Consider the following 17,145-nt stretch of genomic DNA (forward strand, 5'->3'; position numbering starts at 1 on the left):
ATTCTAAAGATTCATATGACAACCATGTGATGTCTAGAGGGTTATGTGACAAGTGCAAATATCTGGAGAATAATTTCATATTCTTTCCAATTCTAAAGTCATATGACAACCATGTGATCTTTTCGTCATGTTTCAACCATGTGATATTTAGTCATGTGACAACCATATGATGTCTAGAGGGTCATGTGACAAGTGCAAATATCTGGAGAATCCTTTAATATTCTTTTCAATTCTAAAGAGTCATATGACAACCATGTGATCTTTTTGTCATGTTTCAACCATGTGATATTTAGAGTCATGTGACAACCATGTGATGTCTAGAAGGTCATGTGACAATTGCAAATATCTGGAGAATCATTTTATATTCTTTTCAATTCTAAAGGCATATGACAACAATGTGATCTTTTTATCATGTGACAACCATGTGATATTTAGAGTAATGTGACAACCACGTGATGTCTAGAGGGTCATGTGACAACTGTATATATCTGAAAAATGATTAGACTTTCCTATCAATTCTAAAGAGTCATACGACAACCATGTAATGTCTAGAGGGTCATGTGACAAGTGCACATATCTGGAGAATCATTTAATATTATTTTCAAATCTAAAGAGTCATATGACAACCATGTGATTTTTTTACAGCCATGTGACAACCATGTGATATTTAGTCATGTGACTACCATGTGATGTCTAGAGGATCATGTGACAAGTGCATATATCTGGAGAATCATTTAATATTATTTTTAAATCTAAAGAGTCATATGACGGCCATGTGATTTTTTTACAGCCATGTGATATTCAGTCATGTGACAACCATGTAATGTCTAGAGGGTCATTTGACACGTGCAAATATCTAGAAAATCATTTCATATTCTTTTCAATTCTAAAGAGTCATATGACAACCATGTGATCTTTTCGTCATGTGAGAACCAAGTGATATTTAGGGGCCCATTTATCAAAGGGCTTGCGGACCTGATCCGACACTGCGGATCAGGTCCGCAAGACCTCGCTAAATGCAGAGAGCAATACGCTCTCCGCATTTAACATTGCACCAGCAGCTCACAAGAGCTGCTGGTGCAACGCCGCCCCCTGCTGACTCGCGGCCGCCAGCAGGGAGGTGTCAATCAACCCGATCGTATTCGATCGGGTTGATTTCCGGCGATTTCTGTCCGCCTGCTCAGAGCAGGCGGACAGGGTTATGGAGCAGCGGTCTTTAGACCGCTGCTTCATAACTTGTGTTTCTGGCGAGTCTGAAGACTCGCCAGAAGCACGGCCCTTCAAGCTCCATATGGAGCTTGATAAATGGGCCTGTTAGAGTCATGTGACAACCATGTGATGTCTAGAGGGTCATGTGACAAGTGCAAATATCTGGAGAATCATGTCATATTCTTTTCAATTCTAAAGAGTCATATGACAACCATGTGATCTTTTTGTCATGTGACAACCATGTGATATTTAGAGTCATGTGACAACCATGTGATGTGTAGAGGGTCATGTGACAAGTGCAAATATCTGAAAAAATCCTTTAATATTCTTTTCAATTCTATAGGGTCATATGACAACCATGTGATATCTAGAGGGTCATGTGACAACTGTATATTTCAGAAAAATGATTAGACTTCCCTATCAATTCTAAAGAGTCATGTGACAACCGAAAATGCTTGTCCCATCATGATCCCTGAGCAAAATTGCCTTGACAATGAGCTCCCCATCCAGACTTGCTGGCATTCGTCTGGACAAGAATCCAATCTGGCTCTTGAAGAGGAAGTGTCCTTGACAGGTTCTTGGTCTGAAACCACCATTGAAGGGTTTTCCTTAAAGTGGCAGCAAATATTCTGCAGAATATGGTCTCATTCTCCAACATGGCCATCTTACCATGTGTGTTACTGAGGATATATGACATGGAAGTTTCATCCATTGATGCCCTGTCAGGTATTTGACACAGCAAAAAAGCTGGAAATACTTTTTTTTAGGAATTTGATGTAGTTATCTGGAAAGAAACAGTCTCTCCAAATGTCGAAACGTGCTCCCATGAATTCTAGATTCTGTGACTCTTTTGAAAATGTATATTCCAGCTGTGATTTTAAAGAAACTGGAGTAAAATTGTTCTGTGAGCATATGCCTGTTTTAGAGAGATTGCTAGAAGAAGAATATTGTCCAAATAATGGAAGACAAATAACCCTCTGACATTTAATTTTGCTATGAGAGGGACCAAAACCTTTGTAAAGACCCTTAGTGCAGTAGAAATTCCAAAGGGAAGCACTGAAAATTGAAAGTGGTGGTCTCCTACCACAAAACAGATTTTTTGTGTAAATCTGCATTAGGAATATGGAAGTATGCCTCCTTAAGATCCACATATAGAAGATAAGCTTTTGGAGGAAGAAGAGTGATGATGGAAAGAATGAACTCCATCTTGAAGCCATAAACCTTTAGAATGGTATTGAGGACTCGAAGATCCTCAATACCCTCTGTCTTGGATTTGTTAAATGACACCCTGAATAGCCTTCAGCTTTACAGAATCCTTGGGCGTGGAGGCTTACCACGTCCTCTGCCTCTGATCTGAAAGCTAGATCATTTTTTTATTTCACGGCCTATGCGAATAGGATGGGCCCTTCAGGTCTCTATTAGCCTGTGGAAGAAAATTACTTTTAAAAAATAGAAAAGGCAGCACTAGCCTTGAAATTTGAACAAAGAAAACTTTTATTCCATAAAGGCTTGACAAGTGTGACACGGAATGAACGTCTGACGCGTTTCACGCCCCCTATTGGCGTTTCATCAGAGAAAATTACTTTTACCTCCTGTTCTTTTAGATATCAGGACTTCCAATTGCTTACCGAACAACATATCTCCTTCAAAGGAAAGATTCAGTAGATTTGTGTTAGATCCTGGATCATCCTCCCAATGATGAAGCCATAAGACCTTTCTTACCTAATTAACAGAAACCATAGACTTGGCGTTCAATTGCAGAATATTAGAAACCGCTGATAGGCAAAAGGAAGTGACCATTTTAAGATCTGAAAAAAAAGATGTAACAGTCTTGTTTTCTGGCATAACATGAGACAAATTAGAAGACCACACTTCAGTAGCTTTTAGAGTAGAAAATAGAGCAAGCAGAGGATGAAATAAGACCCCTTATTAATATTATTATTTTCAAATTCTTCTCCATTTTTATCCATGGAATCTTTAAAAGATTGAGCATCATCAATAGGAAAAGTCATCATTTTTAATAGTCTAGAGATTTCAGCATCAACTTTACAGGGAGTGCAGAATTATTAGGCAAATGAGTATTTTGACCACATCATCCTCTTTTTGCATGTTGTCTTACTCCAAGCTGTATAGGCTCGAAAGCCTACTACCAATTAAGCATATTAGGTGATGTGCATCTCTGTAATGAGAAGGGGTGTGGTCTAATGACATCAACACCCTATATCAGGTGTGCATAATTATTAGGCAACTTCCTTTCCTTTGGCAAAATGGGTCAAAAGAAGGACTTGACAGGCTCAGAAAAGTCAAAAATAGTGAGATATCTTGCAGAGGGATGCAGCACTCTTAAAATTGCAAATCTTCTGAAGCGTGATCATCGAACAATCAAGCGTTTCATTCAAAATAGTCAACAGGGTCGCAAGAAGCGTGTGGAAAAACCAAGGCGCAAAATAACTGCCCATGAACTGAGAAAAGTCAAGCGTGCAGCTGCCAAGATGCCACTTGCCACCAGTTTGGCCATATTTCAGAGCTGCAACATCACTGGAGTGCCCAAAAGCACACGGTGTGCAATACTTAGAGACATGGCCAAGGTAAGAAAGGCTGAAAGACGACCACCACTGAACAAGACACACAAGCTGAAACGTCAAGACTGGGCCAAGAAATATCTCAAGACTGATTTTTCTAAGGTTTTATGGACTGATGAAATGAGAGTGAGTCTTGATGGGCCAGATGGATGGGCCCGTGGCTGGATTGGTAAAGGGCAGAGAGCTCCAGTCCGACTCAGACGCCAGCAAGGTGGAGGTGGAGTACTGGTTTGGGCTGGTATCATCAAAGATGAGCTTGTGGGGCCTTTTCGGGTTGAGGATGGAGTCAAGCTCAACTCCCAGTCCTACTGCCAGTTTCTGGAAGACACCTTCTTCAAGCAGTGGTACAGGAAGAAGTCTGCATCCTTCAAGAAAAACATGATTTTCATGCAGGACAATGCTCCATCACACGTGTCCAAGTACTCCACAGCGTGGCTGGCAAGAAAGGGTATAAAAGAAGAAAATCTAATGACATGGCCTCCTTGTTCACCTGATCTGAACCCCATTGAGAACCTGTGGTCCATCATCAAATGTGAGATTTACAAGGAGGGAAAACAGTACACCTCTCTGAACAGTGTCTGGGAGGCTGTGGTTGCTGCTGCACGCAATGTTGATGGTGAACAGATCAAAACACTGACAGAATCCATGGATGGCAGGCTTTTGAGTGTCCTTGCAAAGAAAGGTGGCTATATTGGTCACTGATTTGTTTTTGTTTTGTTTTTGAATGCCAGAAATGTATATTTGTGAATGTTGAGATGTTATATTGGTTTCACTGGTAAAAATAAATAATTGAAATGGGTATATATTTGTTTTTTGTTAAGTTGCCTAATAATTATGCACAGTAATAGTCACCTGCACACACAGATATCCCCCTAAAATAGCTATAACTAAAAACAAACTAAAAACTACTTCCAAAACTATTCAGCTTTGATATTAATGAGTTTTTTTGGGTTCATTGAGAACATGGTTGTTGTTCAATAATAAAATTAATCCTCAAAAATACAACTTGCCTAATAATTCTGCACTCCCTGTAGGTGGAGTGGCAAATTGATTATGCAAACGCTTTTTCCAGTGGAACATTTTTATATATTTTTTAAGGTATCCCAAGCTGTATTTTAGATTTTGCAAAAACATTTAAATAGAGAGATTAAATTGTCAGAAACAGGAAAATACTGATCTGGTGCAGAACTTGAATTAAACCAATCAGATGTAACCTGAGACAGTTCATCATCAATTCACAGGGAACCCTTAATCCCTTCAGTGAATTCAGAAATGGTTACAGTGTCAAACAGTACAGGTAAATCAGCCTCAAAGGCTTATCCATCAGAGGCAGAATCAGGAAATTATCCATAGAACCCCCAAGTTAATCAAACGTTTTCTCCATAAATCTGCCCAATACATACTTTACAATGTTTCTTATTGTGCCAGCAAGAGTTTGAACAGAGGGAACAAGTGGGCATAAGCTGCGTTGTACGTCTAACATAGAAGCATAACCAGCCATAAGAAACAGTATATAATAATTGCAGCAAAAACAGATAAGATATAAACTTACCTTACAGTTACCCCTAATTCCTCCTGGGCTATAGCAGGTTGGGGCAGAGGCTGAGCATTTTAAGTATAAATAACAAGGCTAAGTTGTGTATAACATATATTAGTAGTGAGCACAAGAAGCTACAAATATAATTTTCCATTTTATATTGAAGTGCTATACACAAGCACTTATCAATATGGATAGTTATGCAGTAAACGCTGAAGCACCTTGACACACCAATCTTCATGTGGAGAAACAAGAATTCTGCCAGTTGAAGACCCCACTGAGGCTATAATGAAACTGTGCACATGAAGATGAATGCACTCAGACGCGGCCCCACAAAGGCCCTTACCTATGATGTCACGGTAACATGGCGGCCCTTACAAGGAAACCGTAGGGAACAGTGACAGTAATCGCAGCCAAGAAATGATGGCGACTGAAAGCTAGGAGAATCGCTAGCTCATAATGGCCAAGGTAAGGCAGAAAAAAGAGAAATATCCACAGCCCAGTAAAGCAAACACGGAGAGGGGCTCCTAGCCCTGTTCACCCTGCAGGCTAGTTAAATAACTGATATCCTATTAAAGAAATAGGACAAAAGAAGGGGGATATAGCACTCCACCTCTATATGTAAATGTAAAGTTAGTTAAAATATAACCTTTAATAATATAATTAATACAAGTGATCGAGAGTTGTCTGGTATCAGCCACCACTCTTACAAATTAATAATTAAAAGATCCGGTCACACTACATACATCTAAAGCTAAAGCTGTATGCCTCCCTGTTTCCTGGCCGATAAACTGCTCACATCGGCTTCAGGTGACAGAGGCAAGAACAGCCCATGAGATGAGTATGACTGGTACAGTTAAACAGTTACACAAATGTGTTTCGGCCTTTAGAAATGAACTTTATCAATGTGTTATCAAATTTTTGTCATTTGAGCAAACCGAACGCTATAACAGCGTCTTTATATACCATATTAGAGAATTTCATCCTCCAATGCTGCTGCTCCGCGGCTTAGCCACTCCCCCCTCCAATTTCCAACTTAATGGTTCCATTGGTTGGGACGGGGGGAGTGTGTGGGAGGAGGGATCCCATTGGTTATCAGTTCTGAGTCTCTGAATAAATTCATTTGCCAATTTTTGCTTAGAAGTGCAGCCTTCAATAATGACGTATAGCATCTAAGCCTTATCCCCTCCTATTACGGAATCTTTAGTTCCATTGGTGCAAATGGGGGATTGGTTTGAGGAAGGAATCTTATTGGTCCCTTATCAAAATGATGAGGCTCAATATCCCATCCTTAATATTGCTTTGTCTAAATACATTGGTAACCGTCTGTATTATTATAGTACAAATGTTTTTTAATATATAATACCCTGCAGGCTAGACAGAACTTGGAGGAGGAAAGGGTGGTGTTACTTTATTTGGTAAATGAGGGGAGTGGATAGTTCTGTCTATGCCCCTCTGGAGAAGAAAGTCTCACTGGTAAGTATTATTTATATATATATGCAATGATATGTAATACAAATGATCACACCCTACCCTAGTTTGGTGCACTATATTACTGTTAAAATGTTTATTGGTAAATAGTAAAAAATTTAAAAAAGTTAAACTGTCTGAGTGCTGCATAGATATTTGAACTTTTACAAATTGATAATAGTTTGTTATTAAGGGCCAAAGCATGTTTGTGTTCTCATTTTATCTAATGTGTTTTCACCCCCCCCACACCTGATGCCAAGGTTACAGTTATCAGTCATTAAGTGACATGTCCCCTCCCCCTTTCCTTGGTTGTTTGGTTTTAGGGGATTTTCTTGCAGTTATTGGATAAAAGTGACAAAAAAACAAATGATTGTGTGACAAAATAGATTTGTTCATTTGTTAATGCTATTTGGCACCAAAAAAGGTGCAGGAATGGGTTAAAGGACATATTTTTGGGTTAATAAGCTCCTTTGTATATAATTATGTACAGGGGTCCTACCATTCATTTGTCCATTGTCCCCTGTCCAACCCTGCTATAATATCACTAATGACTAATGTTAGGGACAGTTTGTGATCATTTTGTTCAGAAAATGAAAAGTCAGTTCCCACTTTTTCATTTTTGAAAAATAGGAAAGTTTAAATGACCCCAATAGTTAAGGGAATATGAAACTCAAAACTTTTCTGTCATAATTCAGATAGAGCATGTAATTTTAAACAAATGTCCAGTTTTTGTCTATAATCTAATTTGCTTCATTCTCTTGATATCCTTAGTTGAAAAGCATATCTCAGTAGGCTCAAAAACAGTAATACGTTACTGGGATAGCTGCTGATTGGTGGATGCAAACAAATGTTTATTTTCATTTGTTCACCAGATGTGTTCAGCTAGCTCACAGTACTGCATAGCTTCTCCTTTAACAAAGGATATCAAAATAATGAAACAAACTTCAAAATAAATGTAGATTGGAAAGCTCTATCTGAATCATGAAAGAATAAAAATTGGTTTAAAGTCCCTTATTTTCAGTTCCAGTGCACCACTTGGACCTAATTGAACACATTTGTTTAGCCAATGACAAGAGGCCTCTGTGTAGCCACCAGTAGCTAGCTCTCATGAGTGTATTGCTGCTCCTCATGTTCAAATTACCAAGAGAACAAAGTGAATTGTATAATAGAAGTTAAAGGGTTTCATTGACTATGCTCCTTTATTAACATCTTTAGCTTGTTTTTGGACTCTGCATTTTAATTTTCTACTGTTTTTCCCTGTGAGGCCTTGACCCTGTCTGACTTTCAATTTTCTTTTTACCTTGGATTCCACTGATATCAGGAGATCTGCATTTAAGTTACCTATGTGAGCTTGTCTGGATAGCGAGACTAAACTTTTACAAAGGTATGTTTTGCCTTTCATATTTAGATTAATATATTTACAGTCACATTCTAGTACTTAATTAGTCTTTAGCTTATTAAAGTACTAGAGGGTTAAGTAACTTAGCTTAGTCTTATTGCTCTCTTCCCTCTAGCTCCTGTTTGATCACAGTGTTTAACTTGCAGTGTCGCAGTAAGGGTTTGTGGTGAGTTGGGCCACTCAGCACAGGTTTTGAAAAAACAATGATGGTGATATCATCAGAAGACGCTACAGCAATCGGCACGTAAGCAATCGGAGAGAAGAAGACCCTAGGAGTGGTAAGTCTACATGCCTGGTAGGTTTCCATTTATCTCACCTCAAGGTGTCCACCAACCACCGGGAACCATTGCGGTTGCAATCCTTAGAACCACAAACATCGGGGAGAAGGTAAACCACCTTCAATTACAAGACCATGTCAAATATCCTAACAGTACCAAGGTATGACAGTAGCTGGCCACTACTATCTATACGTATAGGAACATGATATACTGAGATTTTCCTTTTTATTGCTTAAAGTTAGCTAACGAAGATTATAAACTGCATAAAATAGCTACTATTTCAAACATTGTTTGGGCATCAAGCAATAACATTGTATGAGCTTTTTATTTTTTTTATCCACAATTTGCACCAAAGACATTTTGTGATTAGTTACAAAGTAACGATCACCCTATGAATCGCATTAATAGGAGTTATGAACACTAGCGACTAGATTTAGAGTTTTGTCAGTAAAGACCCGCGTAGCTAACGCAGCTTTTTTTCCCAACGCACCCTTAAGACAACGCTGTTATTTAGAGTCGTCTGAGGGGCTGCGTTAGGCTCCAAAAAGGGTGCGTTGAGCCGAATTTACCGCCACTTCAACCCTCAATACCAGCGTTGCTTACGGTAGCGGTAAGCTGGCAAAACGTGCTCGTGCACGATATCCCCATAGGAAACAATGAGGCAGTTTGGGATGAAAAAAAACCTAACACCTGCAAAAAAGCAGCGTTAAGCTCCCAACGCAGCCCCATTGTTTCCTATGGGGAAACACTTTCTAAGTCTGCACCTAACACCCTATGAACCCCGAGTCTAAACACCCCTAACCTTATACTTATTAACCCCTAATCTGCCGCCTCCGCTATCGCTGCCACCTGCATTATACTATTAACCCCTAATCTGCCGCTCCGTACACCGCCGCAACCTACATTATCCCTATGAACCCCTAATCTGCTGCCCCTAACACCGCCGACCCCTATATTATATTTATTAACCCCTAATCTGCAACCCAAAAGTCGCCGCTACCTTACCTACACTTATTAACCCCTAATCTGCCGACCGGACCTTGCCACCACTATAATAAATGTATTAACCCCTAAACTGCTGCACTCCCGTCTCACAAACCCTATAATGCACGATTCCCCCATAGGAAACAATGGGGCAGTTTGGGATGAAAAAAAACCTAGCGCCTGCAAAAAAGCACCTACACTTATTAACCCCTAATCTGCCGACTGGACCTCGCCGCTACTCTAATAAAGTTATTAACCCCTAAACTGCCGCACTCCCGCCTCGCAAACCCTATAATAAATAGTATTAACCCCTAATCTGCCCCCCCCCCCCAACGTCGCCGCCACCTAACTTCAAGTTTTAACCCCTAATCTGCCGACTGGACCTCGCCGCTACTAAAATAAATGTATTAACCCCTAAAGCTAAGTCTAACCCTAACACTAACACCCCCCTAAGTTAAATCTAACAAAATAAATTAAATCTTATTAAATAAATTAATCCTATTTAAAAATAAATACTTACCTGTAAAATAAACCCTAATATAGCTACAATATAACGAATAATTATATTGTAGCTATTTTAGGATTTATATTTATTTTACAGGCAACTTTGTATTTATTTTAACTAGGTACACTAGCTATTAAATAGTTATTAACTATTTAATAGCTACCTAGCTAAAATAATTACAAAATTACCTTGAAAATAAATCCTAACCTATGTTACAATTAGAACTAAGATTCTGATCGGAACAGCCAATAGAATGCGAGCTCAATCTGATTGGCTGATTGGATCAGCCAATCGGATTGAACTTGAATCTGATTGGCTAATTCAATCAGCCAATCAGATTTTTCCTACCTTAAAGGGTTAGAAATTGATTCCCATGTGAAAGTAATTAAACTATATTATTATAATTACTATGATCAATGTAATAAATTAAAATAGTTTTCTTTATTAAATTAAGCTTTCACATACCTTAATTTTAAAGGTTAAATTGTCATGAAATGTGTGGTAATGACAGTCCCTAAAATGAGGCATGGCTCATATAAACCACCATACGCCCCCCATCCAATGGCAAAGCAGCTGGGCCCCTTAATTTAAATAATACATTTAGTCAGCATCGCATGCGCAGTATTGAGGTTACAGCACAGCTGTTCACAAATTAGTCATCCTATTGGTTGAAGGGGCAGCTTCACACCGGCAACAGCGGAGACAGGGAAAAATATAAACAGGTTCTCTATTACCCACTCTTCAGTATGAGAGAGCTGTGCTGCAAGACTTTACAAGCTGAGGAGAGCAGCGTGTATATTAGAATTCTTCACTGCCTGTGATGAAGTCCATCTGTGTTTTAGACGTCGAATACGGCTGTGAGTTTGAGAGCTATGTTAATTTAACTGTCGGGCTCATCTCACCCCTTCCCTCTGGCTGTGTTTACTTGATTAATGACGGTGAGGGCTCCGTTTCCACATGAAAACAAACAATCCAAGAGGGAGGGGGGAGATGAGCCCGACAGTTAAATAAACATAGCTCTCAAACTCACTGCCGTATTCAGCGTCTAAAACACAGATGAACTTCATCACAGGCAGTGAAGAATTCTAATATACACGCTGCTCTCCTAAATGTCTCTTCCCCTCATTTGCAAGAGATGATTTGCACTCTGTGTGTGACTGTCTTGATGCCGGTGTAAAAGAACTTGTGCTTCTGTCAGTAGACTGCTGGAGACTGGGGGGCGAGTCTGCGCATGTGTTGCTTATAAAATAGTTTTAATGCGCATGCGGGCCACCATGATGTTTCTACCTAGGTAGAACATCACAACAGGCCCCATATAATGTTTAGAAAATGGGTTTGGCGCAGTACTAAGTTTCAAATTGAAATTACAAAAAAAAGAAAGAATATTTTACAAAGGTACCAATTGCAAATGTATTTATTATTTTAACAAGTATTTAATAAGTTTAAAAAAAAATTTGGGTTTACTATCCCTTTAATTCCGATTGGCTGATAGAATCCTATCAGCCAGTCGGAATTCGAGGGACGCCATCTTGGATGACGTCATTTAAAGGAACCGTCATTCGTCGTCTAGTCGTCGGGGAAGAAGGATGTTCCGCGCCGGAGGTCTTTAAGATGGAGCCGCTCCTCGTCGGATGGATGAAGATAGAAGATGCCGCTTGGATGAAGATGTCTGCCGGTCCGGATGTCCTCTTCTGCCCGGATAGGATGAAGACTTCTGCCGCTCTGGATGTCCTCTTTTGGTCCATCGGTGCCCGGCTGGGTGAACACGGCTCAAGGTAGGGTGATCTTCAGGGGGGAAATGCTAGGTTTATTTAAGGGGGGTTTGGGTTAGAGTAGGGGTATGTGGGTGGTGGGTTTTAATGTAGGGAGGTGTATTTTTTTTTACAGACAAAAGAGCTGATGACTTTGGGGCATGCCCCGCAAAAAGCCCTTTTAAGGGCTGGTAAAAGAGCTGGTTACTTTTTAATTTAGAATAGGGTAGGGACCTTTATTATTTTGGGGGGCTTTTTTATTTTATTAGGGGGCTTAGAGTAGGTGTAATTAGCCTAATATTCTTGCAATCTCTTTTTATTTTTTGTAATTTAGTGTTTGTTTTTTTGTAATTTAGTTTAGTTTATTTAATTGTATGTAATTGTAGTTAATTTATTTAATTAATTTATTGATAGTGTAGTGTTTAATTGTAACTTAGGTTAGGATTTATTTTACAGGTAATTTTGTAATTATTTTAACTAGGTAAATAGTAAATTACTATTTAATAGCTATTGTACCTAGTTAAAATAAATACAAAGTTGCCTGTAAAATAAATATAAATCTTAAAATAGCTACAATATAATTATTCGTTATATTGTAGCTATATTATGGTTTATTTTACAGGTAAGTATTTAGTTTTAAATAGGAATACTTTAGTTAATAAGATTTAATTTATTTTGTTAGATTAAAATTATATTTAATTTAAGGGGGTGTTAGGGTTAGGGTTAGACTTAGCTTTAGGGGTTAATACATTTATTAGAGTAGCGGCGAGGTCCGGTCGGCAGATTAGGGGTTAATACTATTTATTATAGGGTTTGCGAGGCGGGAGTGTGGCGGTTTAGGGGTTAATACATTTATTATAGTGGTGGTGAGGTTTAGTCGGCAGATTAGGGGTTAATAATTGTAGGTAAGGTAGCGGCGACTTTGGGGGGGCAGATTAGAGGTTAATAAATATAATATAGGGGTCGGCGGTGTAAGGGGCAGCAGATTAGGGGTTCATAGGGATAATGTAGGTTGCGGCGATGTGCGGTCGGCATATTAGGGGTTAAAAATATTTATTATAGTGGCGGCGATGTGGGGGGGGGGGCTCGGTTTAAGGGTACATAGGTAGTTTATGGGTGTTAGTGTACTTTAGAGCACAGTAGTTAAGAGCTTTATAAACCGGCGTTAGCCCAGAAAGCTCTTAAATACTGACTTTTTTTGGAGTTAGGAGTCTTGTCGGTAGAGGGTCTACTGCTCACTTCAGCCAAGACTCCAAATACCAGCGTTAGGAAGATCCCATTGAAAAGATAAGATACGCAATTGGCGTAAGGGGATCTGCGGTATGGAAAAGTTGCGGCTTGAAAGTGAGCATTAGACCCTTTCCTGCCTGACTCTAAATACCAGCGGGCGGCCAAAAGCAGCGTTAGGACCCCTTAACGCTGCTTTTGACGGCTAACGCAGAACTCTAAATCTAGGTGTAGAATATCTATGCTTTATTCGTGTATTGCAATCTTAAGAATTTTGCGGAATTGAAGGTATTTTTAAACATTGTTTTATTATTATTTTTTATTTACCATATTAAATTGCTATTATTGTTAAAATTAAGAACAGGGTGCGATTCTCTTCTTTTTGCTTTGTTGAAGAAATATCCTTACTTATCTTCATAAATAAACAAATTCATAAGCTCTCTCCCGTGGAGTTGTGCAGTACACAGCACTAATTGTCTAAAATGCAAGTTAGTAATTAATAAATAAATAGTCATGTGATCAGGGGGCTGTCCAAAGATCCTTAGATACAAGGTAATCACAGAGGTAAAAAGTATATTAATATAACTGTGTTGGTTATGCAAAACTGGGGAATGGGTAATAAAGGAATATCTATTTTTTTAAACAATAAACATTTTGGAGTAGACTGTCCCTTTAATGTTTTTTTTTTTTTGGACAGAGAGAGAATTAGACTGATAGACACAAATATTTACTGGCTAAAGTGATAAAGTAATGAACATAATGAAATATAATATATTAAATAAAGAATGTAATATTTGTCGTTATTCGGGATTTGATTTGTTTAGTTTAATTATTATATTTTAAGTCATAATTAAAAAAAAATAGAAAAGAAAATATTTTTTTACAAAATAAAGGGAAACAGGTTTGTGAGCATTTTTAGGCAGAAGAGGGAATGTCAAAGTGTGATCTTAAAATGTATTGTTTTATTTACATAAAAATAGTGAAGATGTTTTGTTTGTCTCTGAGGAGCAGAGTGAAAATGTACGACCATAAGAAAAATAATATTAGTAGTAAATATGAGCTACATTATTTATTTTTAGTGGCTGAAGTATTTTATGAATTCTAATTAAATAAAGAGTACAGAACAAAGACGATTTGTAAGATTTTGAGAGTCATAAGAGATAGTTATTGGATTTTAGCGCAGTTAGACATTAAAGACAGAAATAATTAAAGTGGAAGAATTTCTAGATTGTAAGTTCTCACGGGAATAGGGCCATCAACTCCTCCTGTAGGTATTTAAATAAAATTATACGAAACTTGAAAGAGATGAGAGAAAATTTGTCAAACAAATTGTACCCTTGGACAGCACTGCAGAATATGTGGAATATGGAATGTGCTATATAAAGAACAAATAATAATAATAATGATAATAATATGAAGACGTGCAATGCAATTTTAATTCTAGAACAACAGAGGGGAATTCAAATAGAATAAAAACAAAGAAACTAGACTGATTATAAGCATCTCAATGTGTAGAAGAAAAAATAAATATTAGCGAGACCCAATGCAGAGTTTGTATGGCCTTGGGAAATTCCCTATACCAGATACAGAAGGTGTAATATCTAAATCCTCAGGATGTATTGGAGAGCTCAGCTTGAAGTTCTGGAGGACAGTAGTAAAGAAGATGAAGAGTTCCATTCGAGCAAGACTTTCACCAAAACAGGTCCTCTTTCCTAGATACATAGAAACAATTTATACTATATATATATACACACACACACACACATATATTTATTTATTAAACTGTTGGGTTAGCCGATTCTGACTGCAATGCTTTATTGACTTCAGGAATGCATTTACTTTTTTAGATTCAATTACCTAGGTATAACAAATATAACTAATATCTTATTATAAAAATGATAAAATGATACAGTTTTCTATTAACAACGTACCTGCTGCAAATGCCAGGAATGCGTCATTCTTCTTAAATCTACCATAATCATCCAAGAAATTCTTTGGGTTGAAACTTTCAGGATTTGGGAACAATGCAGGATCGTGCAGAACAGATGTCAGAAGAAGAAATGATGTGGTATTCTACAAAGATATATATAAAAAATCATTGGGTTTGTAGATCATTTTGGAAAGAATAACTAAATTATATAATATGACTCAGAGTTTAAATAAAGTAGAAAGTGAAACTATTCTTTTTAACTTTGTTGACATTCTAACGCATAAATAAATATTTCTAAATTAGGCAAGAGTGTAATTGATTATTTTTTTTAATGACAGTTTTTATTGAGGTTCAATATTCAATAACATATAAGCAGTATATCCAATGGCACATTCAGACACATTGATATATACAAACAGTTATGTTTCATCTGTTACGTCACAGAAGTGTTTAAGTATTCAAAAATGAACCTCATATTTAAAAGGAAAACAGAGGAAAAAAAAAGAAGAAAATACATTTTTTCTTTTGCTTTGAAAATTATATAAAACAAGACTCACATATGAGAGGTAGGGATTATAGCAAGCGTAAATATACATGTGAGTTGGTTGAAAAGTGCAACTGTTTCAAATAGTACAGCATGTATACTGTATCAATATTCAGCAATATATGGATAATCTCTAAAGTTCAAAAGATGGTTCTAAATGTATATAGAGCTTGAGAATAAAAGTTGCCTTCAAACCGAGCAGTATAAATTGCAGATATAAGAATTATCCATGTAAACGTGCTAGAATATGTATAGTCTTTGTATACATAAAGTGAACGGGAAGTAAGGACCTGCAACTTTGCCTCAGATTATTAGGAGATGTAAAATTGGAATAGAGGGAACAGGGAAGTAAGTATATGTCGGTTGATAAGGGAGTAGATCAATCAATAATTTGTATAGGGTAGGCTTACATGAGTCTAAGGACCATAAGCTATTACTAAATGCTTAGGATCTGGATCCACCCAGGGCCCTTGGGTGTATGCCAGATACCAGTGATAACAAAAAGGATGATTGAACGGTTTCCATTTTCAAGTTCCAAAAATCCCTTAATAAGAACTGTAATGTAATTGAATAATGCAATTCTTGTTCCCAGACTGTCTTCTCAACTCTACTAGTATTGTCATATCATCTATCGGCATCGTAAAAGGACACTAAAGAATAAAAATACAAATCAAAAGCGGTGCCTATCGAGGTAAACCGCAAATTAGTCTCTGGGATTTAAGTGCATACCCAGAGAACAGTGTAAAAGTGAGGGGGGAGGGTGAGAAGCATGTAGCCTGTCTCAACACTATTTATATAAATATGACCTAGCATCAACATGTTTAACCGAAGTTGTTGCTAGAGAGGGCCTGTAAGTATATAGTATAAGTGGGCAGCTTCATCTCTCACTGTATAACATTCATAAAAAATATAATAAAATTGGATAAAGATTGCTCTATAGCCATTGTGAACAGAAATGGACTCTGTGTGATAAAACTAAAGATTGCACACTGCACAGTCTGTATCGGAAGGCATGAGAAAAGAAAACAAAATAAGCTAAACACTAAGTATTAGAAACATAAGGTACAAAGGTGATATCATTATTGCACATTTTAAATGGTAATCTCAACGTGAATATAGCTACATTGAAATACTAGATTAGGAGCTAGTCATTAGTATACATATAAAGCAGGTAGGCATGTGTTTTATATGTAGCCCTTACTATAAATATTGGATGATATATGTGCATACATTTGAAAATAAACAGCTATCCAGCTGTTAAATAGTCTAGAGTACATAAAAAAAGCAAAAAACATTATATTATTGTTAAACTTGGTTAACTTTTTGGCATACTCCTAAGCACATAATGCAATTGGAGAAGACAGGATTTTGTTCTAGTGCTTTTACTTAGAATCCATCAGAGCTGACTAAAATAGCTGAAAGCATGTTAATGTGAGCTGGTGTGTATGTGACATAACTTACAAATCTCTATAGATAAAAATACAACAAATGACAATTTTTTTTTGACCAACTCAGAAAATAAAGTGGAATTTTAACACTAAGTTCCAAGGGAGAGCTAGCTTAGACCTTAGTGTAGCTTATAGTTATGTAATGGTCTGTTACAGGATGCAGGCGGTGTATTATCTAGGTGTAAAACAATAGTGATCATATCAGTATAGCTACAGCTCTAACAAACAAACCAATGAATAGTAGTGAAGAATATTTGCTCTATGTAAAAGGCAAAAGCAAC

At 37.5% G+C, this 17,145-nt stretch overlaps 1 protein-coding gene and 1 long non-coding RNA gene across 2 annotated transcripts in view; one reads left to right on the forward strand and one right to left on the reverse strand.

The window, feature by feature from the left end:
• Nucleotides 1-5,701: 5,701 nt before the first annotated feature.
• On the forward strand, nucleotides 5,702-8,372 carry LOC128636032 (uncharacterized). The gene is made up of 3 exons (XR_008398648.1): nucleotides 5,702-5,796; nucleotides 8,120-8,182; nucleotides 8,313-8,372. It is a non-coding gene; the product is annotated as an uncharacterized LOC128636032 (long non-coding RNA).
• Nucleotides 8,373-14,356: 5,984 nt separating this feature from the next.
• Nucleotides 14,357-17,145, reverse strand: part of LOC128666869 (cytochrome P450 2A5) — a 59,233-nt gene continuing 56,444 nt past the window's right edge. Inside the window, exons 8-9 of the mRNA XM_053721673.1 lie at nucleotides 14,874-15,015; nucleotides 14,357-14,654 (exon numbers count right to left, since the gene is read on the reverse strand). Coding sequence (XP_053577648.1) covers nucleotides 14,473-14,654; nucleotides 14,874-15,015 — 324 coding nt within the window. The 3' untranslated portion in view covers nucleotides 14,357-14,472. The remainder of the gene's footprint in view (nucleotides 14,655-14,873; nucleotides 15,016-17,145) is intronic.

This window comes from Bombina bombina, chromosome 7, assembly GCF_027579735.1.
Source record: "Bombina bombina isolate aBomBom1 chromosome 7, aBomBom1.pri, whole genome shotgun sequence".
Taxonomy (NCBI): domain Eukaryota; kingdom Metazoa; phylum Chordata; class Amphibia; order Anura; family Bombinatoridae; genus Bombina; species Bombina bombina.